Consider the following 27821-nt stretch of genomic DNA (forward strand, 5'->3'; position numbering starts at 1 on the left):
TACAACATAACAGAACTGAAAAGATTAAATATTATCATAAAAACAAAAGGACTGTAGACAATTTCAGGTTTCAATTTCAGAAATATAATTTTAGAGAAAAGAAGTATTTTCAATGGTAAATCTTTCCAAAACAGATGGAACTGCTTCTAGAACACATACCATATGAAAAGAGCAAAGCATCTTTACCAGAGTTGCCGGATCATAAAATGTGATAAAGAAATTTCGTTTTAGGATGCATGACCATTAACTGAATTAAAAATAAAAATCTAAAAAAAGATAAAAATTCTATTTCTAGCTAGATATATCAACACTGCAAACAAGAAAATAATACTGTTACATAAAATCAAAATTTGGAATTTTCATAAAGCAACAATGATATGCACCCCCAACCCCACCCCCATTCAAGTGAGAATACCAGGTTAGCGTTCAATCCATGTGTTTATCCCACAGCAACTGGGGTTATGCAAAGTTTTATTGAATGTATTCACAGTCAGGTTTCCAATTGCCCCAGTGGTTGGAGGTGCGAACCAAATATAAGCACCTAGTAGTTTGGAATGATTTAGTGGCCAACCATTACATATTTATGGAAAACCTAATCTGTTCCAATAAAAATATCTTGTCCTCAGGAAGTTCTGATAAATATTTGCATGTCTTTAACCACGACAAAATACCTCTAAAACAAAACTCCCAGCCCTTATTGATGACAATGTACACAACAACGAACACTAGTTCAACTTTGTACACAAAAATAAAATATACATAGTGCAATTCCTAGGTCTTCTCTAGCCTGCCTTTCATCATCACCCAGTGTGTCCAAATGAGGTGCTGAACCATGGTGTCCATCACAGTCAGCCAGTTCTTTAACCACAAGGCCACTCATCACCTCTCTAGCCTACAGCAGCTGACAGAAGATCTAACCAATCTTAACCAATGACAGCCTTGAGGTAAGTATCAGAACCAATCACCGCTCTCCTCTCATAACACATCATGAGTGATGTGTGCAACATGATCAGGCTCCAGCAGGTTCCTCAGAGAACTACTTGTCATGAAATACTTGTTTCAGATTCCAAAATCAGTGCCAATGACTTAATTCTAAACTGGAACGGAGTAGGTATGTAGCAAGCAGTGGAATATTACACATGGTACCAAGGATGGATTAGTGTTGCATATGCACACTGTCCAAATACACAGTTTGTGAAGAATAAGCTTAATAGTCTGACTTTTAATAAAATAGATAGGATAGAACAAATATACATAATCTTGACCATGCCAGGAACTGATTTAACAGCGAATGTGTCATGTGTCAAATTTGGCATCAATTTGTTTACGTGATGAAGACAAAAATTTGACACTTGTTCCCTGACATATATTTTCCATTAAGTGTTAAATAAAGGCAAATGGACGGATGCATATAGACACTTGTTTTTAAAATATAACAAATCTCAAAGATGAATTTTCAACCACATCCCATAGTAAAGATATGTACATGGACATCACACATATTTAACGCAATGTCCTCAGAAAGTCAACATCATTAGACATCAGGGCTCTGTTTCACGAAGCAGTCTTAGCGCTAAGATGATTATAACTCCTATACTTCAACATGGGCTTACAACAATCGCAGCACTAAGGTCGCTTTGTGGAACAGGACCCGTGAACATATTCTACTAAATATATCAACTTCTAACTAGTGAATGGAACCCATAAACCTGAAAAAACTTGTGCAAATTATGTTCAGTTCTACTGACTGATGTACTGGAATTCCTAAACATTTATTACATAAAAATATTTCAAAAATTAGCAATGATTAGTGTACCTTGAACATCTACATTACATTATGGTCTTTAAAACATTATCTGAACATGTTTCAGTGTTAGTTAAGCATGGCTTGTGGTTGTCTCTGTTGTACCCACAGTCAGTGTGTGGGGGATCTCTCCTTTAGATATCAGAGCATCATGATCATTTGTCACAAAGACATTTCAAATGATTTAATTTGTGGAGCATTTTGCTGACAGTTTGCTGATATTTATATACTTGAACACTGATAATATGTCCTAATCTTTTCTCACGTGTACACACCAAAATTTTACTTTCAATTTGAAGATGTACGTAATCCAGTGGCCATTGCTCTAGCCTGTATAATATAAACTGATGACTTACTGAAATTCAGGTAGTTAGACCTTTCCTTATTACAAAAACTGTATCCTTTTATAGATTCAGCTTAGTGTCCAATACAATCATATGGACAGGGAAGTGACCCACATTGTGACAAATATGACTTAAATGTAGGACAGTTGCAATGCCCGTCTCTGTGGAAAGCATGCTGAAATATGTTGCCACACCTGTACACAGTGCAATAAGCATGTCTGTGGAAAGCCTGCTGATATATGTTGCCACATCTGTACACAGTGCAATAAGCATGTCTGTGGAAAGCATGTTGAAATATGTTGCCACACATGTACACAATGCAATAAGCATGTCTGTGGAAAGCCTGATGAAATATGTTGCCACACATGTACACAATGCAATAAGCATGTCTGTGGAAAGCCTGCTGAAATATGTTGCCACACATGTACACAATGCAATAAGCATGTCTGTGGAAAGCATGTTGAAATATGTTGCCACACCTGTACATAGTGCAATAAGCATGTCTATGGAAAGCATGTTGAAATATGTTGCCACACCTGTACACAATGCAATAAGCATGTCTGTGGAAAGCCTGCTAAAATATGTTGCCACACCTGTACACAATGCAATAAGCATGTCTGTGGAAAGCATGTTGAAATATGTTGCCACACCTGTACACAATGCAATAAGCATGTCTGTGGAAAGCATGTTGAAATATGTTGCCACACATGTACACAGTGCAATAAGCATGTCTATGGAAAGCATGCTGAAATATGTTGCCACACCTGTACACAATGCAATAAGCATGTCTGTGGAAAGCCTGCTGATATATGTTGCCACACCTGTACACAGTGCAATAAGCATGTCTGTGGAAAGCATGTTGAAATATGTTGCCACACCTGTACACAATGCAATAAGCATGCCTGTGGAAAGCATGTTGAAATATGTTGCCACACCTGTACACAGTGCAATAAGCATGTCTATGGAAAGCATGCTGAAATATGTTGCCACACATGTACACAATGCAATAAGCATGTCTGTGGAAAGCCTGCTGATATATGTTGCCATACCTGTACACAGTGCAATAAGCATGTCTGTGGAAAGCATGTTGAAATATGTTTCCACACCTGTACACAATGCAATAAGCATGTCTGTGGAAAGCATGTTGAAATATGTTGCCACACATGTACACAATGCAATAAGCATGTCTGTGGAAAGCCTGCTAAAATATGTTTCCACACCTGTACACAATGCAATAAGCATGTCTGTGGAAAGCATGTTGAAATATGTTGCCACACCTGTACACAGTGCAATAAGCATGTAAACCTCCTTCCAACATGCTGTGATAACTTTGGAACAGCTGTAGAACATAACAATCATCCAAATACTAGATATACTTTGTTGAAATGGTGCCCCTACCATGCATACAGACTCCTGCATTTGTTCATTGCACACGTAAACCCTGTTTCTCTGTAAGCTGACGATGATATGTGAACTCTCATACAAACATGGCAGTCTGGAGTGGGTGGGGAGATGAATGTGATAATTTCATAAATCATTAACAATCATAATCAATCAATATCCTGAACCTGAAATGGCTTCAATAATGCATAATGTCCTCCAAACAAATCAACTATGTATGGATTTGTACTTATATCAGGCAAGATTTTCTCTAAACTACATACAGTAGACTCTAACCTTGTTATCTCCAAGTTCAGCCTCAACTCAACTGTTTGTTCTATGACCTTTGTATCCACTGCTCTTTTTAACAACTGAGGTGATGATAACTCTATTATTCCCTTCAAATCCAACTCGGGTTTCATCGAAGTGGTCAATGTCTGAGAGCTGCATCACTTCGGGCTTTCCTCCCATATTAAGCTGACATGCCACGATACAACTGTAATACTGTTAAAAGCGGCGTTAAACCCAACTCACTCACTCATATCCAACTCTGATCGTGTCCATGTAACCTCCAAGTCCCTACTGCATCTTGCATCATCTTCACTAAAGTATACTAAAGCTCCCTTGTACTTTGCGAAAACAGGAGCCCAACTGTTTCATGAACTGTTTTCATTGTAAAGAAACAAATACTTTTTGGATAGGTGTATCTGCAGCAAAAGAATTTTCACAGTTACCATGGTTACCCGGTACTAAAACAAACATGGGAAATATTTTCACAATATATCAATATTTAAGCTATTTAGCTTCAACAATAATTTCTCTAGAAATCTCAACAGGAATATAGATCAGGTAGATACAGATGAGTATTTTCAATAACTTCTTGATCATTAGACCAACTGAAAAACAAACAGTTACATCGTAGACTTGATGCGCTTTAAACAAACACAATTCTGTATATTTATTGCATCATGTTAAATGTTCATCAAGTAATCCACACAGGATTATTTCCCAATACTGTCTAAAAACGTTGCTCTTCCTTGTGAAAAATTAGAACTTGCGCCTTTTCTTGATAGCCAAACCTTTCCCAAACCAGCCAGGCACTGACGAGGCTGAGCTGAGGCGTCTCTTTGTTCGTTGAGCACACTTCTCTTTGGTTTCTTCGTCCTTTGTAACACTTTGTTCCCCCTTCTCCTGTTTCACTTCTGAAGTCAACGAACCCGACCTGTCCCTTTCTTCTTTAACTTTCACTGCCGTACTGCTCAACCTGCTCTCTGAGGGAGGATTGTTTTCAGTCAGTGATGGCGATAAAAGTGATGGTGATGAAACAGATGGAGACGACCTTGGTGGTAGGGACAGGATGGGCTGTGTGTGGAATACGGGTGGGCTGGCTATAAAGGAGGGTGGGAAGCCCATCATACAATACTTCTGAAGATCAGCAAATGTCTCAAAGGATGCTTCACCAGGACTAAGAGAGGCTGCCAGAACAAGACCTGGTGGTGCAGATGCAATCACTCCATCTTGTTCACTTGCGGCTATTTGAGGAGTTTGCACTAGCTTGGTTGTTACACAATGATGGGTTTTGGCTTGTGGTGATAAGTCCAAAGCTTCATCCTGAACGCTTTCCGAATACTGAACACTAGATAAACTAGGAGCTACTGTGGTTTGTGGACTTTTCTCAGGAGAGTTCCGGCACTGGCAGTTGATCTGTCTACAGTAACAATGATCCAGTATGACACTCCCTGGGAGAGTGGGAACATCTGATGGAACAGGAGTCACTCGGGGCCGGGGAGCTGGTTGTACCGACACAAGTTTGAGATCATGGCCACCAACACCACTGGTGGCTAATACAGCACTTTGGAATGCAACTGGCACATGGAGTGATGGAATGACTTGAGGTATTAACATGTCATTAGAGTAGACACCTGAGAGTCTAAAGCACTTATCAGAATCTTGCATAGTTGATACATTGGTGTGTTCTGCTTTTACAAGAACAGAGTCAAGCATATCACAAGACATGGAGGAGGGATTATCAACTCTGAGCAAATGTGTTGAGTCCACAAAAGCCATGGAGTCGGGCAGTTCATCCTGCTGCAGCTGCTGGTGTCCAAGTAAGTTCTTTATGGTGGAATATTTGGGCTTCCTGTCTTTGGTCAGAGGCTTTCTCCTGATTGCTGCTGGTTTTACATAGCCTTCAGGAATATCAAGAATTTTCTTTGAGGTAGTTTTTAATTCCCTTTTCCGTAATGGCGTTGAGAGGGAGAAGATCGGATCTATTTCTCTGAAATATTGAACAAGTATCACAATCATCCATCAATATTCATCAAAGATATTGAGCTTCTCAGAGACCCAACTAAGAACTAAATTTAGTCCAAATCCACCAATGTTTGTAGAAGTCATCTCCTTAAAACTAGTCTCAATGAAGTTTTTGTCAAAGAGATATTGGCATAATCATGATAATGGAATGTCAACATTGATTTTTGCTTATCTATGATTTGTCAAAGTTTCACCAAACAAGACAATATCATCAATCCTTACCGCTTGTAAGCTGGAACTTCATACCCTAAACAGGATATGACCTGCTGCATGACGTCATCACAGCGCCCTGAAGTGTAGAATGGGACACAGCTACAGTAATAATTCAGAAGGATCCATCATGTTTGTTGCAAGCAAGGCTGACTTTTACTCTTTAAAGGTATCGGAATAGTTCAATGTACAACTACTGCAAATGTTTTTGGATCAGTTGAAAGTATTGCTTAGAAGTTGACGGATGACAAAGTAGACCCAGTTTATGGATAACAGCTTCTTTATTTATTGTAAAGGCAATGTTTCGGTATCAATCCTTATACTGTTGTCTTGTTTGACCACGGTATAGGGATCTATACCGAAACATCGCCTCTACAGTAAAATAAGAAGTTGTTATCCATATATTGTGTCTACTTCGGTTGAAAGTACTCCTACCATTCTACCATGTAGATTTCCTTACTTTACTTGATGTGATGAAAAAAACTCACACAGTAGATTGCTTTGAAAGTTGCTTGAGAGATAATGAAGAGAGGTACCTCTGAGTGTGATGTGTATTGTCTGATGTAAATTTGAAAATGGCTACACACATCTCTTAAAGCAAGGTTGTTTTATTAATCAAAACAAAAGGAAAATTAAATGATAAACAGCATTATTTATTCTTTTATTGTTATTGATACTTTTAATAAATTTTGGGTTCAGACATCTTAATGGTAATGACGTGACGTGCATATGAAGTTGTTATTATGCATGGATCGTGTTACTAAACACTTCATGTCATAACATATAATGGTTTAGTTATAACAGACACAGCTATGAAACTGTCCTGCTTACGTTTGTCTTAGGAGGTTGGGAGCTGAAGGTATAAATTGAATTGTCACGTGCAAATGCGCGAAAATCAGAGAGATGTGCAAGGAAGATTAGGTAGTCATAAGGCTAGACTATATTTTGTTTGTTTGTTTATTTATTGTTAAACTCCGCATTCAGCAAAATTCCAGCTTTATGACAGCGGTCTGTAAATAATCGAGTCTGGACCTGAAAATGCAGTTACTGACATCTTGAGCATCGATCCACACAATTGGGAATTGATGACATGCATCAACCTGACCACCCGATCCCGTTAGTTGCCTCTTACGACAAGCATAGTCGTCTTTAACGGCAAGCATGGGCTGCTGAGGACCTATTCTACCCCGGATTTTCACAGGTCGCTAGACATTTACACTTTTGTCAGATACAATCAATGTACAATCATTACAAGGTGCTTCCATAGTAATTACACAATCCATAATCATGACTACGATGTCAATTCAGATTAACAATAATTATCAAGATTAGGAGATTTTATGCAACGTTTAAATCACACTTGCTGGGGTCACACTTGAGTAGACCTGTCTCAGTGATTAAACTCATTAGAGTCAAGTGCTTCACTGAATACTGCATCTGTGACTGGTGATTAAGAGACAGCCTTGTGAGTGGTATGTGAACACACCATTGATCTTGAGTGTTGCAACATTGTCTTTGGGTGTCCACTGTAGGTTGACGATGTACAGCTTGGGTCGCTTCTGAAGCTGGAGGTTCATACACCACAGGCAGGAGTATTTCTTCAGAATCTGACAAAACAGAGGTGGACCATCATTTACATGACTAAAGGGTTTCAATGACATACAGGGGTACGGGTGGCCCAGTTGTCTAAGGCGCCGCGATTCGCTGTGCAGAGTTGCGCCCCTTGGGCACGCCAGAAACCTATGATTGTGGGTTCGAATCCAGGTTCGCACCAATTATGTTTCTTGGTTTGTCAGCACCATACCCGTGCTCGTGGGTTTCACCGAAGTGGTAAACGTCTGAGACCTGCATCACTTCGGGCTTTCCTCCCACATTAAGCTGACACGCCGTGATATGACTGGAATACTGTTAAAAGCGGCGTTAAACCCAACTCACTCACCCACTCACTCAATGACATACAATGAACAAGCTATTAGGCTCAAACAAAAGTCTTGGTTCTCCGGCACATGTGTATTTGTCTCGTAAAATAAGCCAGAAATAGCAATGACACAATAACTCCCCATCTTTGGGTGATTTAGTTTCAAAATACTTCATGACATGGCCAATATCATAACTAAAAAGAAACTTGTGTACTTCAGTACAGATTTGTTTACATACTTCTTCCGGTGTTGTATGCTCACGATAACATCTTTGTATTGTGAAATAATACTAAAAATCATTGTGTGCATTTATTATGCAAACAGTTATAGTCCAACAGCAGTCAAATACTGTATTCCAGTATTTAACTCATCAAGAAATTCATTTATGTAGGGAGGCCCTTTCCCAGGTTGATTGTACACAACTGTTTATTTGGTTACATACTAGTTTGAACAACAACAACAAAAAAAGGCCACCCACCCGCCCACACTATATTTTTAAAAGCCATTGCCTGAGAACCAATTCTTTTTTATCTAAGCCTTAGTGTTGGTAATCACTTTAAACATCATGATTATCACATTGTGTCAAACATCAATTACCAACTGAAGCTTGATCAAAGTGAGTGAGTTTGGTTTAACGCTACTTTGAACAGTATTTCAGTTAAATCACAGCATGTCAGTTTGGTGAAATCCACAAGCACAGATATGATGCCAACAAAGCTAAAAACATATCACATGAATCTGGCACGTCTAATGGACATGATAAATGCAACTCTGCCCACAAATCACTGCACCTTAGACAAATGGGTCAAACCCAAAGTGTAATGTGCCAGTTGCAAGAACATCAATCAATACTTGTTCACCACTAGTGCTGCACTCCACAAAGCCATCTCAGATCTAAGACTATCATAAGTCAGTGTTGAGTATGGGATTTTGATAAGACCGCTTTGTAGAATGGAGTCATGTTAATTGTGACACGAGTACTGCGGACTTCGTCACATTTTATAATCATAGAGTACTGGGGACCTCCTCACAACTGACAATCACTGAGTACTAGGGACCTCCTCACAACTGACAATCACAGAGTACTTGGAACCTACTCACAACTGACAGTCATAGAGTACTGGGGACCTCCTCAAAACTGACAATCACAGAGTACTAGGGACCTCCTCACAACTGACAATCACAGAGTACTTGGAACCTACTCACAACTGACAATCATAGAGTACTGGGGACCTCCTCACAATTGGCAATCACAGAGTACTAGGGACTTCCTCACAACTGACAATCACAGAGTACTGGGGACCCCGTCATAATTGACAATCACAGAGTACTGGGGACCTCCTCACAACTGACAATCACAGAGTACTCAGGACCTCCTCACAACTGACAATCAAAGAGTACTAGGGACCTCCTCACAATTGACAAGCATAGAGTACTGGGGACCTCCTCACAATTGACAAGCATAGAGTACTTGGGACCTTGTGATCACAATCCAAAAGCTAAAACTACTGTGAACTTTATGGTTACAATCAACAAGCATAGAGTATTGGAGGCTCGACAAGTTGAGAATCTTCAAGTTTGATGAAGTACCTTGAGACTTGAGCCTAGACACAGTATGAGATCACAGTTGTTGGCAGCCTTGACTGCTTCCTTCCAGCGATATGGAGACTTGTAGCCACCCTTCTCCCCGAAGTGTACAATGGTATCCCGCAATGAATTATTGCACTTGTGACATTTCCGACCTGTTTCATGGCGCCGGACACCAGTCTTCTCCGTCACATCAAACAGTCGGATGTATTCTCGATGCGGCTTGCACTCCTTACATTGCTGAAGAGAAAAGGAGTCAAAATCAAATCTTATTTCTTGTTCTCCATGCAACGTCAGAATAGGGTTTTCCTTTCAAATTAGGTACATCATGTCAATCACATGCCCACATTCTATAAACAGGTTACTGAAGAATACCCATACCTTAATGATATCCTGTTAGCAGCGATAGAAACTAACAGTTTTAGTCCACTAGTCCTTATAATGATAACATACAGTAAAACCCTTGAAACCGGCAAATTTCTACTAGTCCTTCGGATACCTCAACAATTGGGCAGTTTGGTAAGGACTATAGGACTAGTGCCAATTTCTGACACTGCTGTTAGCATGGGTAGTGTCAAAGAGGAACTAACAGTCAGAGTGACCTCTTCTTTATGCGGCTTTTCAATTTCCACAACTCTGTGTAGGAATACAATTTGGGCTGGTTTTTGCACATTTTATCCGTTTTTGCTTTCAAAGAAGTATAAACTAAAAAAACATGATGTTGTTTTCCAGGTGTGCAGGTGAGCTGTGGTTATTTTATGCAAAGGAAAGTTTAACGTAAAAGTTAAAATATATTTTGGAGATATCATCGTGTGGATCATCTATGCAAAGTCTCAATTTCATGGGCATTATGATTCCAGTGAAGATGTTAAAAATGTAAAAGTTTACAACAGATAGAGAACTGAACAAACAATGCTCAATAACATATTCTCACTTAAATGTTAAGTTAAGGTGAGCTAAGAGTCAACTAAACTGATGGTTCCTCTGTCAAATATATTCATGGCAGTCTGCAAACATGACAAAGTTGAAAATTTTACATTAAATTGTATATATATATACCGGTACTTATCCTTTCTCACACTATGCAGTTATTCTTTCATTTTTCAATCCTATGTGGAAACATGTCTGAACAAAGTTTCCAGCTTCTAAAATACAATTCACCCGAACACACCCCAGCATCGCCATGGTCACCACCCAGACAAACTGTTACCCAGACACTGACTCTGTGTATGGTTCTCATGGTAGTTACCTCTATGAACATGTTCCCATGGACTTCAGACAACACCTGCCTAGTCAGGCCACTTCGTATATGAAGACCATCGCAGTTTTGAGACACCACATGCTTCAACTGCAAGAAAATACAACAAGAATATACATGTCTGTCCAGCATCATCAGTTCCTCCACAGCAGCAAAATACAAGGCATGTTTCCGTTAGACCCATAATGACATTCGAGGATCACCATCCATCAAACAATGCTGTAATTGGATAGTTTCAAGACATCATGACCTCTTTAGATGTTTCACATCAAAACATTAACATTTGCAAATATTAAAGAAACAGCACATATTTTCAATAGTTCAAGACTAAAATGTTTGTGTAAGGCACCTCGTGTAATCTGTGTCAGTGACAAAAGCTTATCAATTGTATTAGGCCATTAAACAGGTTGATGAATATATTACACAATGAAGATTGCAGCAAGTATTGTTTGTTAGTTTATTGTTTAACGCCACACTCAGCAATATCACAGCTATATGGCGGCGGTTTGTAAATAATTGGGTCTGGAACAGACAATCTCGTGATTAACATCATGGGCATCAATCCACGCAATTGGGATACGATGACATCCATCAACTCAGATTAACGAATGTCACATTAACGAGACTTGACTGTACTCACATGACCTTCTCTGTAGAGTTGGGTGATGCCCATGTGGGTGTAGGTGGGTTCAGCATCACACAGATCCTGTGCCCTGTGGAATAATATGAGGCCCTAGAAACTCACAGTCAAGCTGCCAAACACCCATCCAACTACTCTTCACAACCAACGTTGCTTAACTTCACCTCAAACACTGCCTCTAAACCAGTTTTCACAACCAAAATGATAAGTGGTCAACATGGTAAAGGTATCTAACTATCTAAGGCTGGACGGGTAACTCGGGTACTTGGGTACTCGGGTAGGGTGGGTCCTGAGTAGGACCTGGGTACCCAAAGGACTAGCCAGGCCAGTGGTTAGTCATGTGATATTTGTGTAAATACACTAACAATAAAAGTTGCTTATGTTTGCATTTCTTTCTGACTATGCACACATTGTTTCTGACTTTTATACATTTGAGTAAAGATATAACTTCAGTTGAAAGTGTATGCATGATGTGATCATTTTATACATGTATGTATGCAGATTTGCTCCGTGAAAACAATTCCCAATCAGACATTATGTCCCAGCTCATGAAACCTACAGTGGGTACCCGGGTAGGGTGGGGTCGAGTACCGGGATCTTAACTTTGGACTCACCCCTGCCCTATAACTATCCACTATTAATTTGATAAATATGATCTGATGATAAATTATCCTTCATACACATCATTATCAGGCAGGATGAGCTCCTGTTTTTGTTGCTTTTCAGGAGTATCCATAGCCCTGTGTCAATTTGTTCAAAATTGTTTTTTACTATTTTGTCCCTTGTTCATAATAAATAGAGACCACTAATAACAGACATAAGCATTAATAGATATTCATGACAAATGTATTTTACCACTAAAACATACAAAATTTTGACTTTGAAATGGGAAATGTCGCAAAATCAAACAAACAGCAGAATCCTTTCCTCAACAAACAAGGTGAACTTATGTATGACGCCTGTGCATGTCGGACTTACTGGAGTTCCTTCCCTTGCTTCAGTAGCGTCCACACTCCGTTCGGGCCTCTGTAATCTGGGATGGAGGCAGCCTGGAGAACAGACAACACAGCTACAGTCTTTGTAACTAACTCGCATAATTGTTACAGACCAGGGACAGGCCACCACTGGTCATCAAACAAACAGAAGGACAAGTTGTATTGTCCCAAAATCTAGATAGTTCATATAAACAAGCAGTTGGAAACAGAGAGTGGACTATTTGGATATGACTTATCAGTGTTTGAAATTCAAAATCAAAGCCATAGGGTCCTTGTCATAATTCTGAGGTTAACAGTTACAGATTCGGGGGGCTCCCTAGATTCACAAAGCATTAGGCAAAACCACAAGAAGTCCAGGACTCAACTAATTAAGAAATACAGTTGTTAATCATTCAATAAAACACTGCAGGGAGAATAACCCATCAGAGGCGAAGCCCCTAGTGGTTTATTCTCCCCGCAGTGTTTTATTGTACAAAAAACAACAACCACGAGTCGTTTATTATGTACAGTCTCTTTATGGATGTTGATAAAATGAACAAGTTTTAAAAATATTTACCCGTATTTACATAAATGATGACTCCCTGAATAGAATCCTTGGCAATGTTCGACAAGTCCATTTTATAATAAGGGGGTCCTTCCCGCATACTCTCCCAATATTCACATCAATTATTAACTGTACCTGTTCTCCCAATACTGATTGTCATATCTCTCTCACTTTTGGATTCGATCGTTCGACCATTGCGTTTATCTTCTTTGCCTAGCAACATCTATTGGGAAAAACTCACAAGACACTTCCCTCTCAAAAATAACGTTGACCAATTTATGATGTCATCAATTTGTGAGCGCATGTTTGAATATCCAGAAATGATGTCAAGATAGAACAATGTTTTATCATGAAATAAAACACTACGTTCTTCATCGTTCTTTGTGATTTATCACATAGCTATCTTATATTCATGAATTCTGCTAACGGTGCCTATCTCTGTGCATATGTTCAAAAGCTTTGTTTACAAAAAGTTTCATGTTAATTGATGTATGGATGTATTAATGAAATTAAAGGGCGAGCCTCTGTGTTGTTCTCACAAGAGCATCTTAATCTTGGGACCTCTAAATTTTAAAACATGTTAGAAAGGTTATTATACATGTTAGTATGCAAGGACCCCTTGATATATATACCTACGCTTGAACATTGTATCATTGCTGTATACCTTGTGTGACAGAAAAATAATGCAACTGAAAGAATTTCTATGTACCGGTACATGTTTCAGCACTGAGGGTTGAACCTCTTAAATGATGCATCATTGTGTAACCATTCCTCCATACATTTTATCTTGCTCACAACTGAAAACTGGTCAACTCTTATTGCGCCATCTGCAAACTAATACAGTAAAACCCAGATTTAATGGCCTGGATCCAAGCCACTTAAAACATCAATACATGATCATACTGTTTAGGCAGTTTTATATCTCTTGTATGGATTAAGATGTGGGGGAAAAACTCTTAAGTGAATATCAGTATCAGGGGTAATTACAAAAAGCTCTGACATGAACTTTTAATTTGTTCCTTATTGTTGAATATTAAGGGTAGATGGATCTATATACTAAGTAGCACAAACACAATGCCTGAGTCCCTGAAGGAGTAATCCTGGGCACATTCAAGCCAGGAATCACTTAGAGTAAGCTCACCCTGGGGTCTGCAACAGCTCGAAGCGTTTGCGCACTCTTCCAAAATGGCAGCGCAACCACCATTTGGTTGACCTGCCCTAATGAAGAACGTAACAGAAGAGACTCGATGACTAGCCGATGCATTTATGACTACTTTGTAGATGTGGAGCAGACTCAGGATGGTGCGATGTTAGCTGCCGTTGCCAATTTCCCAGTTGATCCAGTCAAGAATTTCTTGTTCTGCTGTCAAACTAAGCCGCCATTTTGGTTTGAGAATGAAGCAACCTCAGCCAGTGGTTGTTGCGCATGTAAGCGGCTGAAAGTTAGCTCATTGTTGTAAGGTGAATCGCTGTACATGGCTTAGAGGTGATTGGTGCTTTGCAATGCACCCCTGGTTTCCCCTGGCTATTACTGCATTCCTGATTATACTCACTGTGCTTATTCCTGCTCCTGTGTAGATGACTATCTTGTTGGATGCCTTGATGGCGTTGGCAAGCTGCTGACATTTCAACTTGAGGATATCAGGCTCATCTTCAATCTGTTGAATCAAATGTATTACAATAAAGAACCAAACAAGACATTTCAGTTAGATTTACCATTTAACAGACAGAAAATTCCCACTATTCTGATCAGGTGTAGCAAAGCTACTAAGTGGATACCCAAACAGGAAATGAAGGAAAATGAACTTGCATGGTTAAATTCTAAAAAACATACAACTGTTAAGACATCACAATGTTCATTTTGACCCAATAGATATGACGTCCCTAAACATTGCAAGACTCTTTCATTGTCAATTACTGTGAAGTATTCTGCTAAAAATATATTGCAACACATACTTTGAATATTGTAGGAATGGTAACTCTGCTTTTGTAAAGTGAGTGAGTGAATTTGGTTTTACGCGGCTTTAAGCAATATTCCAGCAATATCACGGCGGGGGTACACCAGAAATGGGCTTCACACATTGTACCCATGTCGGGAATCAAACCCGGGTCCTCAGCATGACGACAAACACCATAACCACTAGGCTACCCGCCCCCCCCCTCCACACACTTTTGTAAAGTACATCTGTTGATATGATTATCTGAATGCAACCATCCATTATTGACATGATAGAGAAAAAGTGACTTCCTAAAAATATAATCTTCCACAATGATTTGGCTGTCAAATCATCTGTTTTAAAGAGAGGATTTTTCAGTGTTTTGAAACCTCTGATTGACCAATCAGAATCTAGAATTTTCCAAACTCACGGTTGAATATTGATTTAGGTATTTGTGTTAAGTGTTATGCTTATCAAACAACCTCAAGTTCTCTTTGTTTTTGTGCATGTTGAATCTTCTCTCTCTTCTGTACAGCCTTGACGACTTCGGGTGACTCCTTTAAAATACTTGTCTCTTCATTTGTACGTTCATCTTCAGCCTTCTTTAAGATGTCACGAATCTGATGATACAATAAGGAAAACACAAAGCTATAATTGGACATGGTTGAATCTGATGATACATGAAGGAAAACGAGAGCTGTATTGAGAGGTTGTTTTCTTGACAATATTGGGGGCATAATGCAATTTATCGGATACCCTTTTCAGTTTCAATTAGCACTGCATAAGTACAGAAAGATTGAGCATGTTTGGCTGACAAGTTAAACTATTTTGCGAACCTTTACAACAGGACTGACTATGTTATAACAAATAATTAGTCACTCATTTACCTCTTGTTTACCTAGAGTGCATATGTGGCAGCAACTTTTTTCCAACAAAACTCGCAACTTTAAATAAAAGCAAGGATTTACCTCAAATTACATTTGATTGGAAAGAGGTGAGAAAGCGAACCTTTGTTACAACTAACACTAAGAACTGAAAAGCAGTACCTTACCCTTAGGTTCGTAAAAGGTTTTTGATAAGCAAGGGGTGTCGAACCTTGGGGATCGTGAAGGGGTGTTCAATTGGAATGGCGTACCTAACCCTAATGACAATAAATGGGTATTTTATTGTATTTGTTTTTAGGCTTTGTCTATAAGGGACATGGTCAAAACAAGTGGTAATTCCACTTCAAAAACATTCCAGAAACTATCATAAAAAGTTAACGTGTATAGACTCTGCCTACGAGTAGCCATGACATACAGCAACCGAGTTCTGTATTTGATCATGCAATGAAATATCGTGCTTAGATTTGCATAAGTAAACAGTTGATAGGGGAAGTGGATTACGAGATCTACACATACCGTGGTAATAGAGAGCCGGCATTAATACAGAGTCATACTATACATTGCAGCGTTACAATGGGCATAGATCTGCTGATCCTATATATGCTATGTCAGGAACATTAAAAAAGTTGCAAACATGTCACTTCAAGTTCCAATTACTCATACAAGATATTTGGACAAAACCGACATCTCATCTGGTAGAAACATTATTCTTTCAAATCTGTGTTCGAACCTGTTTCACGAATCACACTCAGTAAGATAGGTGACAGCGTCGGCATTAGCGGACATCCCCTACGACGAGGAATCACGAGCACGCATGTGCAAACGAAATTACAGTACGGTAAGAAAAGAAAGTGTCCATGTGTTGTAATATAAAGCAAGAAATGATCCTACAATCACCCTGATGTTCTTAACGTGTGTGCGTCTGATGATTTGTTTACAAACAAATCGCCATTTCAGGGCGATTTTTCACAACTTATTCCGATGGAAAAATGATGGAAATGCAATCATTTCGGTACCCACCTGCTTGAACCTTGCATGGATTTCATCTTTAGCTGAAACCTGACGTAAAAATTTACATTTTCTCGCTTTCCTAGTCGATTTCTCGATCTCGCATCCTTCTACCTCCGCCATTGTCAACACAGTCGCTTCTGACATACATCATCAATAATCAGTGAAATGTTGAAAGAGAACTTCACAAAAACAATCAATGTCCCACAGTATAGTTTCATAGTTATACGACGTGCGTATATCACTTCTTAGTTTTGAACACTGAATACAATACTTCCAAATGTAATGAATGTTGGATGATAGAAGGGGCAAATATCTATTTTTCAGTTCCGTTTTCAATATCCGGGTGCGACCATTACTTTATCTCTCTCGCTCAGACAATTCATTGTTATTCGCCATATTCGTTCTATATTCAAAATGGGTAGAGCTATTGTGTATTTTGGATTTGCATTTCAAAAAATGTGTCGACAGTGACACAAAAGAGCACACGTATCCATGTTGCAGGACAAGTATTTTAATATCTTTTACGTTGACTTCGCCTTATCTTCCGCATTTTACAGTCCGTGTCTGAAACCGGCATGCGCTTGGAGCTTCTATTTCCGTGTCCTACACACGTCAGAGTGGTCAGACACCATGGAAACCACTCGAACATTCACCTTTTCTGATGAACGGGATACAATGGAAATTCTCATCCCAGAGGTATAACCCATATTTTGGAAAAATGGCCTGGAAGTGCTCGAGTGTTTTACAGTCTTATATGGTTATCTCCCTTTACCCGCGCCTCAATTCGCATTAGTCTCGGATCAAGGGAACTCAGATTTCCAGAAATAGTATCGAATGGTATTTTGCAATTTGTGTTGACTTGACTAATGCTGTGTTCATGCAAAAATTATGGTAATGGGTAACGTTGCGTTTCGTACAAATAAGATAATATAGTAGAGGGGTGGCAGCATGACCCGGACAGCGGTAGCCTAGTAGCCGGACACTCACCAAACATTTACTAATAGCTAATTAGGTTAACTGCTGATAACCAAAATTAAGAGTCAAGCATAATCCGTTTTCCCCATATGCCATAAATTTGTCTGCTAGAGATAACTCTCTAAACAAACCGTCCACCATCACCTTTCAAACATGATTGCCACGCCCCTACGTTTTCATACATTATCGCTAAGCAACGCTGTTTTCAATCTCGTTAAAATCAGATCCTAGTTCTCGCTATCGCAAAACAAAGATCTGAGGACATCCCATTACGGGTCACGTCAGAACGACCTTTCATCAGACAAATCAGATCGTCACTTACCAGATCAAGAAAGTGACAGTCTTAATTTGTTTTCTAATCAGGCAACCTTGAAAACGCTAACACGGGGTATTCCGAACAACAGTTACAGCCCGTAGAACTGATTCCGTCAAAATCATCGCCTATCTCTCGCTTCCCCTGGGAGAAACGTTTGAACGAAAGAGGCGTTGCACAGTACGTGGGAAGTATTGCCATACAATCTCAACCATATATTAGACATTCTGGAATGTTTGTTTGTTCAGTGTTCAAAATTTTAATCAAGAACTATGTCAACATATTTTTCAAGCGTAGTCTGAAATGGAAGTCGCCAGGTTGAAACCAGTGCCATAAAGCTCGAGAAAGCTGCTTTCTAATTGGCTGATGTCAACTTCTTGTAAGTCATTTCAGTGGTCGGTCAAAGTTCGCGAAAGGTCGTTCTGACATGACCCCTAATGGGATGTCCTCAGATCTTTGTTTAGCGATAGCGAGAACTCAGATCTGATTTTAATGAGATTGCGCTGTTTTTGGCCTTAAATTAGTGTATCCCAAACAACTTATTTTGAATTAATTTTGGTGTATGGTAGGACTTTTAGTAAATGGAACGACATTCCTTGAAAGAAGATTGCCCAAAAATTCAATAATTAGTTCTGTTTAAGTGATGTCCGAGTACTACCTCGATGAAAAAAAAAGTGGTAAGGGAGTACTCAGGCATGTGTTTTTAAATTAATCAATTAAAGATCTTCATATTTTAACATATAATACTGTATTTTTGCATTTTAATTTTACGGCTTTTTTAAATATCTATAGAATCTTTTCTATTCATTTCGATCTACTAATATATTTTACAACATTTAGGAAGTGAGACAACATGAATGTGAACCTTTGCTTAACATTGAAATCTAAAAAAGGCAGTTGAAGCAATCCCCGCTCGCAGAATGTCCGAAGGAAAAGCTGCTGTATCTTATGTTATTCCTCAAGCTAGACTCTGTGATAAAATGAAACAAAAAGTGTCAAATGGACACAAATGTCAATGGAATATCAAAAAGATGAAGAGGATCAACTCGCCCAATGGGTTATACAAATTTCAAAGATTGGGTGTGGTCATGCCAAAATAGACTCATTATAGTGTTGGTCATACATGTATGTCAGATATATAACAGTTACTGTAGTATTGTAAATTTGCATCTTACATTGATATAAGTACCTAGCATGATTATATTGCAGCATATGTATGATGTGTGTGAGATATAGCTGAAACACTACTGGTTATTGTAAACTTAAATACTTGTATATTTTATTTCTATCGATAGGCATTTTTTCACATTTTTCACGTGATACCACTTACATTTATGGCCTTGATGGTGGTTCTTGAACCAGACAACAGGTTTGACGGAAATGCAATGTAAAATCATGATGCCAGAAGAAGTGGATACACAGAGATGTGATGTAGGTGCAGAGGTGCGACCTCCATCACATAGACAAGTAGTCAGATATATTGCTGGCGCCATATCGGTTATGTAACATGGACAGTTACTGTGGTTTTTAGCTCAATATTTAGGACAACAACATTAACAGTATAATCCTATTTTACACCAAGAGCATGACTCATGATGCTCAACTGGAGGCGGTGGTCACAAGCAGGACTATATTGTTTTAAAGTTTTGTCCGAAGGGCATATTGCTTAAGAACGTATTGAACACCATCAGAATACGGGGTGCTAATTCTACGTTATCTAGATTATGATTAAAAGCTAACTGTGGGTGACATCTGATCATACATTTTAGAAATCGTTGAAATTTATTGTTTACCACATATGTTTGATCGATGAACCAGCTATGTAAAACTAAGCGTCTGAAAAAATACCCAGTCATGTATGATACGACATGTTAATATTGAGGTGAATGTTTTAATGTCGCCATTCCATTCTAATTCCATTGCAATTTTTTTTAAAAAGAAACATATGAAGTGTCAGACTTCTGCCTCACTGCTGTCTGGGTACAGCTGACTGTGTCCGAGTACTAGCTAAGCTGTCGTCAAGCTAACAGTATCCAGCTTCAGGCTGAGCAAGACGTTCTTTGCCTGTTGGTCAATTTGGAAACTCCCACAGTTGTCTCCCTTTGTATCAGCAATTTGCCGTTCAAATCTGACATTAAATTTTTTTTTCAAAAGTCTGTGTGCTGTATTGCGATGATTGTTATGTGTCTGGGTACTGCCTCCCATGCTCTAAACTATGTTTACCATCCATGGTCATTATTGTGGTATTAAGCCTATATACGTTCTACCATAAAAATATATTCAATTATGTCTTATTTATTTACTGCAATTCGATGTCGTGTATTCCTTAGGTGATAGACCCTGCCTTTGGGATGTATGTGTGGCCATGTGCCCCTGTTCTGGCCCAATATGTCTGGTTCCATAGAGAAGAAATCAGAAACAAACATGTGCTAGAGGTAAGCTGCAGGGATAACGTTCTAGATGCCCTGTGTTCAATGAGTATTATCGTGAAAGGAAATGGGGCAGGTAGCTTTGTGGTTAAGGCATTTGCTGGTCACACCAAAGACCCGGGTTTGTTTCCCGACATGGGTACAATGTGTGAAGCCCATTTCTGGCTTCATGGCTACTGCTAATCTAGGGCTAATGCTTAATGAGATGACAGCTCACCATCTGGTTAAACCTAACCTTTTTGTGTGCCAGTCCATTAGATCTGTAGGAATTTCACGGCGGTCGCAAAATAATCTCTTTGCCATGCAAACCAGTGGTTGATAACAGGCTTATAGATGACACACAACCAGCCAGGTCAGCCATTAATTGTAACCACCCAATCAACATTTTAGTTGCCTTGTAGGACATTCGTGAGATGCAAGGACCGAATCTGCCTGGAATCCACATCATACAAGTCTGACTGGCCCTGAGGAATGTTGTTAGTTTGCTCACTCACTCACACGTCTCCTAGCTTGTTAATATCACCACTACATGTGTGCAGGTATTACTGTATATGTGGATGTCCGGTATCCTAGTTTTCTCACTCACTCACACGTCTCCAAGCTTGTTAATATCACCACTACATGTGTGCAGGTATTACTGTATATGTGGATGTCCGGTATCCTAGTTTTCTCACTCACTCACACGTCTCCTAGCTTGTTAATATCACCACTACATGTGTGCAGGTATTACTGTATATGTGGATGTCCGGTATCCTAGTTTTCTCACTCACTCACACGTCTCCCAGCTTGTTGATATCACCACTACATGTGTGCAGGTATTACTGTATATGTGGATGTCCGGTATCCTAGTTTTCTCACTCACTCACACGTCTCCAAGCTTGTTAATATCACCACTACATGTGTGCAGGTATTACTGTATATGTGGATATCGGGTATACTAGTTTGCTCACTCACTCACACGTCTCCTAGCTTGTTAATATCACCACTACATGTGTGCAGGTATTACTGTATATGTGGATATCGGGTATACTAGTTTGCTCACTCACTCACACGTCTCCCAGCTTGTTGATATCACCACTACATGTGTGCAGGTATTACTGTATATGTGGATGTCGGGTATCCTAGTTTTCTCACTCACTCACACGTCTCCCAGCTTGTTGATATCACCACTACATGTGTGCAGGTATTACTGTATATGTGGATGTCCGGTATCCTAGTTTTCTCACTCACTCACACGTCTCCAAGCTTGTTAATATCACCACTACATGTGTGCAGGTATTACTGTATATGTGGATATCGGGTATACTAGTTTGCCTACTCACTCACACGTCTCCTAGCTTGTTAATATCACCACTACATGTGTGCAGGTATTACTGTATATGTGGATGTCGGGTATCCTAGTTTTCTCACTCACTCACACGTCTCCCAGCTTGTTGATATCACCACTACATGTGTGCAGGTATTACTGTATATGTGGATGTCGGGTATCCTAGTTTTCTCACTCACTCACACGTCTCCCAGCTTGTTAATATCACCACTACATGTGTGCAGGTATTACTGTATATGTGGATGTCCGGTATCCTAGTTTTCTCACTCACTCACACGTCTCCCAGCTTGTTGATATCACCACTACATGTGTGCAGGTATTACTGTATATGTGGATGTCGGGTATCCTAGTTTTCTCACTCACTCACACGTCTCCCAGCTTGTTGATATCACCACTACATGTGTGCAGGTATTACTGTATATGTGGATGTCCGGTATCCTAGTTTTCTCACTCACTCACACGTCTCCCAGCTTGTTGATATCACCACTACATGTGTGCAGGTATTACTGTATATGTGGATGTCGGGTATACTAGTTTGCCCACTCACTCACACGTCTCCAAGCTTGTTAATATCACCACTACATGTGTGCAGGTATTACTGTATATGTGGATGTCGGGTATACTAGTTTTCCCACTCACTCACTCACACGTCTCCCAGCTTGTTAATATCACCACTACATGTGTGCAGGTATTACTGTATATGTGGATGTCGGGTATACTAGTTTGCCCACTCACTCACACGTCTCCAAGCTTGTTAATATCACCACTACATGTGTGCAGGTATTACTGTATATGTGGATGTCCGGTATACTAGTTTTCAAAGGTTTGCTTGTCACATCCAAGGGCCTTTTTCAATAACCCATATGGGTACAATGTGTGAAGCCCATTTCTGGTGTTCTCTGCTATATTGCTGGAATATTGCTAAAAGCTACATAAAACCGCCCTCCCTCCCTACTATATCTGTATGTAATACTCAGTTGTCTTAAGCACTGTTATTTGCTGTGTTGTGTGTTATGGCCCCTTATTGTGCCAGGATCTGCTGACCAGGATTTGCGTTCTTTTGTTCCCAAAAGTAACTTGTAACCTGGGTCACTTTAGACTTTCCTACAACATGAAGCTGACATCCATGATAAACTTGTTCATGAATACAGTTCAGCTCAATCATATGCAACTAAGAGAAGTGAGCTCGGGTAATAGATTACTTTCTGGAATAGCTGCCTTTAAAATGACAATGGTCATGATTCATAATTTTAGCAATGACTGTTCTATGAGTCAAAGATTTTATGATCCCTGTCAAACAACGTCTACAAAACATTGTGGCAAATATGTCTAATTCAGCTGCTAAAACTGATTCGTCACACGAGGTATAACATTTGTCAAAATGATTTATGTCCTGTTTGGCAGATCGGTGCGGGGACAGCTCTACCAGGAATCCTTGCTGCCAAATGTGGAGGAATTGTCTCCCTCAGTGACAGTGCCAACTACCCACGTTGCCTTGACAACTGCCGCAAAAGTTGTGAAGCTAACGGACTGAGGGGTGTGTCAATTCATGGCCTTACTTGGGGGGAGTTTTCACCTGCTTTGTTGCAGTTTCCTCCTCAGGACATCATACTTGGTTCTGACTGCTTTTATTCCACTAAAGGTAATCCGCCAATGATGAGAGGGGATTAGCCCAGTGATTAAAGCCATCGCTCGGCATGTAGGAGCCTCGACAATCCAGTTAAATGTATCTACATTCTATTATGATCCATATCCTGGACCCAGTCATTCCTTGTCAGCCCGATTCAAATAACAAAATGACTTCAAATGTAGCCTAGCTGTCCAATCAAATTGCACCCATAAGCGAAAGAAAGTGCCCCATTGAAATTGTGACGTCACATCAGAAACGAATACGTGAGACTCATAAAGACCCTGGGTAGAATAGGTCATCAACAACCCATGCTTCCTGTAAAAGGCGACTATGCTTGTTGTAAGAGGCGACTAACAGGATCGGGTGGTCAGACTCGCTGACTTGGTTGATGCATGTCGTCGTATCCCAATTGTGTGGTGAATGTGTGGTCATGATGTCAGTCACTGGATTGTCTGGTCCAGACTCGATAATATACAGATCACCGTCATATAGTGGGAGTATTGCTGAGTGCAGTCTTAAACAACAAACAAAAGAAAACATGGTACGAACACCCTGAGTAATATAGGCTGTTTTCTGCCTTGTTTAAACCCACTTTCACTGGAATAGTACTGACAAATCTAGAAACATAATCAGGGCAACCTGGGATTCAAACCAACGGTCATGGATATCTGGCACACTTAAGGGACCCAGCTTGAGGTACCTGAGACGATGTGCTGGCTGTTTGACGATGAAAGATTTTGTGGACAGTATGTTGAAAACAGTAGTTGTATTGTTGCATACTTCCCCCCAGGATGGACAATACATTCGAGAGGTCACACTTAATGACAAACACATCACATAAGTAAGCTCCCTTTAGGATTAATTTATATTTGGTCCATTTAGGATGTACCAAAGCATGTCTCTTTTATGCTGATAAAATATGTGTCAAAATGTTCACAACAGGAGCAGACGCTGGAATTCACTGTACCAAGTTGCGTTTCTTAAGTGTGTCAGGATCCTGTTACTGTGGATTCCATTTCCAGATTCGCTCTGATTCTGGGTTTTATACACCATAACCCCCCTCGAGGGTTTCATGAAGTTGTAAAAATGTATCACTTCTCCCCCACATCAGGGGTGCGGTCGGGTAGCCTAGCGGTTAAAGCGTTCACTTGTCAAACCTAAGACCCAGGTTCGATCCCCAAAAAGGGTACAATGTGTCAAGCCCATTTCTGGTGTCCCCTGCCAGTATATTGCTGGTGTATTGCTAAAAGCGGTGTAAAAGCAAACTGACTCACTCACTCACTCTCCCCAATCAAGCTGACATGTCATGATGTAACTGAAACACTGTCACTCACTCACTCACTCACTCATTACAGGGGTTGTCTATATTTCAGATTTCGAAGACATCTTGGTCACTGTTGCCTACCTTCTCCAAAAGATGCCGACAGCTGAGTTCTGGACAACATACCAGGAGAGAAGGTCAGGGTTTTTTAAAGTTTTGTTTGTTTGTTGTTTACACCACACCCTGTAACATTCCAGCTATATGATAGCAGTCTGTAAATAATCGAGTCTGGACCAGACAATCCAGTGATTGACATCGTGATCACCAATCCATAAAGTTTGGATCAACCAAGTCAGTGAGTCTGACCACCCAATCCCGTTGGTCACCTCTTGTGACAAGCATGGGTTGCTGAAGACCTATTTGAGCCTATTTTGTCATTGCCGATTATTTACATACCACCATAACATAACTGAACTATCACTGAGTGCGGCCTTAAACAACAAGCAAAAAACATCAACTCAAATCTTTATGTACAGGATGCATCCAGTGATAGTTAAAACGAACTGGTACTATTTTCCTTTCACAGTGCGGACCGGTCCATTGAGCACCTGTTGATGAAATGGAAGATGTGTTGCAGACACGTCCCACTCCCCTTGTTTGACGCAGACAGTACCGGCATTGCTGGCTCGACTCTGCCAGGCAACCACACTGTACATATGATGGTCATTACTTTGTGCAGAGATAGCGGCTGATGGCACGGTTACCGATATACCCAAGTTGTCTCACAGACAATGTTCAGATGGATGAAAATCACGGCGTCCAGAGATAGCGGCTGATGGCACGGTTACTGATATACCCGAATTGTCTCACAGACAACGCTCAGATGGATAAAAACATCTTGTGTCCAGAGACAGGGCTGATAGCATGGTTACTGACATACCCGAGTTGTTGAGACAAGGCTTGATGGATAAAAACATGGTGTCCAGAGATAGGGGCTAATGGCACTGTTACTGATGTACCCGAGTTGTCTCACAGACAAGCTCAGATGGATGAAAAAAACATGGTGTCCAGAGATTGGTCCAGACGGCATTGTCATGGATATTTTCTTATTGATTGAGATTGTCTGGAATAAAGACATGACGACAATTAATATGTCGCTGGTCATATTGGTTTCCGAACTTTCCACGATACTTCAGTTGGTTGAGTTTATCAGCAAAATATGAAGTGTCAAGGTCATTGTGATTACAGGCCTAATGTTCAGTGCACACAATTTGACATGTGACAAGGACATCTTTAGGTTTGTTGGGAGATGTGATAACAACTCTGACAAGAGTTCACTAAATAAGCTGTGTTGAATATGACCTTTGGTACAAACGAATAAGTTTAATGGTTAAAATATATACCGGATGTGACCGAAACAGATGCCAAACAACATCCAAGGCACGCGTTTCCTATTGTATAATTCCCTGTATTTCCATATTTGCATTATTACAAATCTACCTCAAAGAGGTGAGGTGAGGTGAAATGGGGTTTAACATCGCATCCAAGATTATTGCACTTATATAAATACGCACAATATATAAAAGATATTGGTGTGTGTCTGCTTGTAGTAGTCAGGACTGCTGCTGATTTAGTGCTAGCTCACTGAGGTACCATGCCACAGTTTAACATGAATACCACACTCAGACACAGTATACCATCTTCCCGAGGCAAGAGAGTTAACTGACTTTAAAAGTCCAGTTTCCACCCTTGCCGAACTAGGCTGGAATTACTGGGCTAGATCGTAGCGCCACCACTGGCTATTACCAGTTATGTCCCTTCTAAGGCTCTCCTATGGACCAATCAGATTCCACTTTTCGTATCACTTGTGTTTACTTCACACAAAATGGTGGCGCCGAGTCAGGACGATCTGATCGATAGGAAAGATCTATACTGTGATAAAACGGGTCTTACATCGCGAAATGCATCAAATCACGTGAGCACCATGATTCAAAACATGGAAAGATTTGGAAAATGTCTGCTGACAACGAGTTATCGGTGCACATGCTTTGCAAATCCTGCAATCGACCGAAATCTGCATGATAGTTTACGAACCGGATTTCGATGCATAGACTCGTTAGCCCAGCCAAAATGTTACTCCATAATAGCCTAGTTCGGCAAGGGTGGAAACTGGACTTTTAAAGTCAGTTAACTCTCTTGTCGCGGGAAGATGCAGTATACTGACTCCGAGCTAACCAGTCCTTGTTTTAGCCTCTTAATGCCGAGCACCAGACAGCGTAACAACAAGTACCATCTTTTAAGGTCTTTTGGTATACTGTTGCATACGGCGGGGCCTCGGTAATGGTTTGGGGTGTATCTCTCATGATTGCAAGTTGGATTTGTCACCATAAGAGGCAAGTTAACCGGGGCTCAGTACATCGGGTACGTTTTGAGGCCAGTCGTCGTTCCTCATTTTGACAACCACCCTCTTGCTACTCGACTTCAGTACATGGATGACAATGCCAGACCTCATCGTTCGCATGCAGTCGTGGATTACATGAAGGCCAATGCAATAAAGACTCTACCCTAGCCAGCGATGAGCCCAGATTTGAACCCCTTTCAACATGTTTTCTGGGGCGTCGCCTACAGGCACGAGATCCCCCTGTACAAGATTTACGCCAACTGGAAGCAGCATTGCATCAGAAGTGGTTGTTGAACCATCAACAGATCCAACGTCTGACTAGAGGCATGAGACGTAGGGTGGAATGCTTCATCCGGACACGTGGCGGTTATACCAGCTACTGATCTGTTTCACGTGAAATGTCAAGTAGAGACTTGAAGGAACATTTTCACTGAAACATCAAACGTAACTCTTTTACTGCAGCTCGATACTTTTTTCAGGTATTGTCTAAGGTCAAAAACAGTACCTGTGTAACCATGATGTTTTTGTCAGTAAATTCAAATCACAACTCACCAATATCTTCTTTATTTGTTGTCAAATGTTCGTTCTATCCGATGACATTGGTATCGCCCAGCTCCTGTGGTCAGTCATCCCATGCCATGATTTTTGTCATTTGTCAT

The 27821-nt window shown here is 40.1% G+C and overlaps 2 protein-coding genes across 2 annotated transcripts; one reads left to right on the forward strand and one right to left on the reverse strand.

Annotated features, from left to right (window-relative positions):
- Nucleotides 1–621: 621 nt before the first annotated feature.
- Nucleotides 622–16970, reverse strand: LOC139468389 (uncharacterized). Its single transcript, XM_071250332.1, has 10 exons — nucleotides 16836–16970; nucleotides 15414–15551; nucleotides 14548–14652; nucleotides 12434–12504; nucleotides 11456–11528; nucleotides 10807–10905; nucleotides 9561–9797; nucleotides 7538–7658; nucleotides 6064–6130; nucleotides 622–5806 (listed from the first exon to the last, which is right to left on the reverse strand). The coding sequence occupies exons 1-10, from the start codon at nucleotides 16968–16970 to the stop codon at nucleotides 4576–4578; spliced, it is 2277 nt and encodes a 758-aa protein (XP_071106433.1). The 3' UTR covers nucleotides 622–4575.
- Nucleotides 16971–17182: 212 nt separating this feature from the next.
- On the forward strand, nucleotides 17183–27619 carry LOC139468390 (histone-arginine methyltransferase METTL23-like). The gene is made up of 5 exons (XM_071250334.1): nucleotides 17183–17522; nucleotides 20445–20549; nucleotides 23275–23512; nucleotides 24874–24958; nucleotides 25348–27619. Exons 1-5 carry the CDS (start codon nucleotides 17319–17321, stop codon nucleotides 25511–25513), a joined length of 798 nt encoding a protein of 265 aa, XP_071106435.1. The 5' UTR covers nucleotides 17183–17318; the 3' UTR covers nucleotides 25514–27619.
- Nucleotides 27620–27821: the final 202 nt, after the last annotated feature.

This window comes from Haliotis cracherodii, unplaced genomic scaffold (genome assembly GCF_022045235.1).
Source record: "Haliotis cracherodii isolate W230 unplaced genomic scaffold, xgHalCrac1.p SCAF_2, whole genome shotgun sequence".
NCBI lineage: Eukaryota > Metazoa > Mollusca > Gastropoda > Lepetellida > Haliotidae > Haliotis > Haliotis cracherodii.

What these genes read in the sequence shown, in the direction of transcription:
- LOC139468389 (XM_071250332.1), bottom strand. Translation starts at nt 16,970, where the DNA reads ATGTCAGAAGCGACTGTGTTGACAATGGCGGAGGTAGAAGGATGCGAG. An exon ending in CAGGAGCAGGAATAAGCACA is followed by an intron (nt 12,505 to 14,547) that starts GTGAGTATAATC and finishes TCTGTTCTCCAG; the next exon opens with GCTGCCTCCATCCCAGATTA. An exon ending in AAGCAAGGGAAGGAACTCCA is followed by an intron (nt 11,529 to 12,433) that starts GTAAGTCCGACA and finishes ATTATTCCACAG; the next exon opens with GGCACAGGATCTGTGTGATG.
- LOC139468390 (XM_071250334.1), top strand. Translation starts at nt 17,319, where the DNA reads ATGTTGCAGGACAAGTATTTTAATATCTTTTACGTTGACTTCGCCTTA. An exon ending in TGGAAATTCTCATCCCAGAG is followed by an intron (nt 17,523 to 20,444) that starts GTATAACCCATA and finishes TGTATTCCTTAG; the next exon opens with GTGATAGACCCTGCCTTTGG. An exon ending in CTGCTTTTATTCCACTAAAG is followed by an intron (nt 23,513 to 24,873) that starts GTAATCCGCCAA and finishes TCTATATTTCAG; the next exon opens with ATTTCGAAGACATCTTGGTC.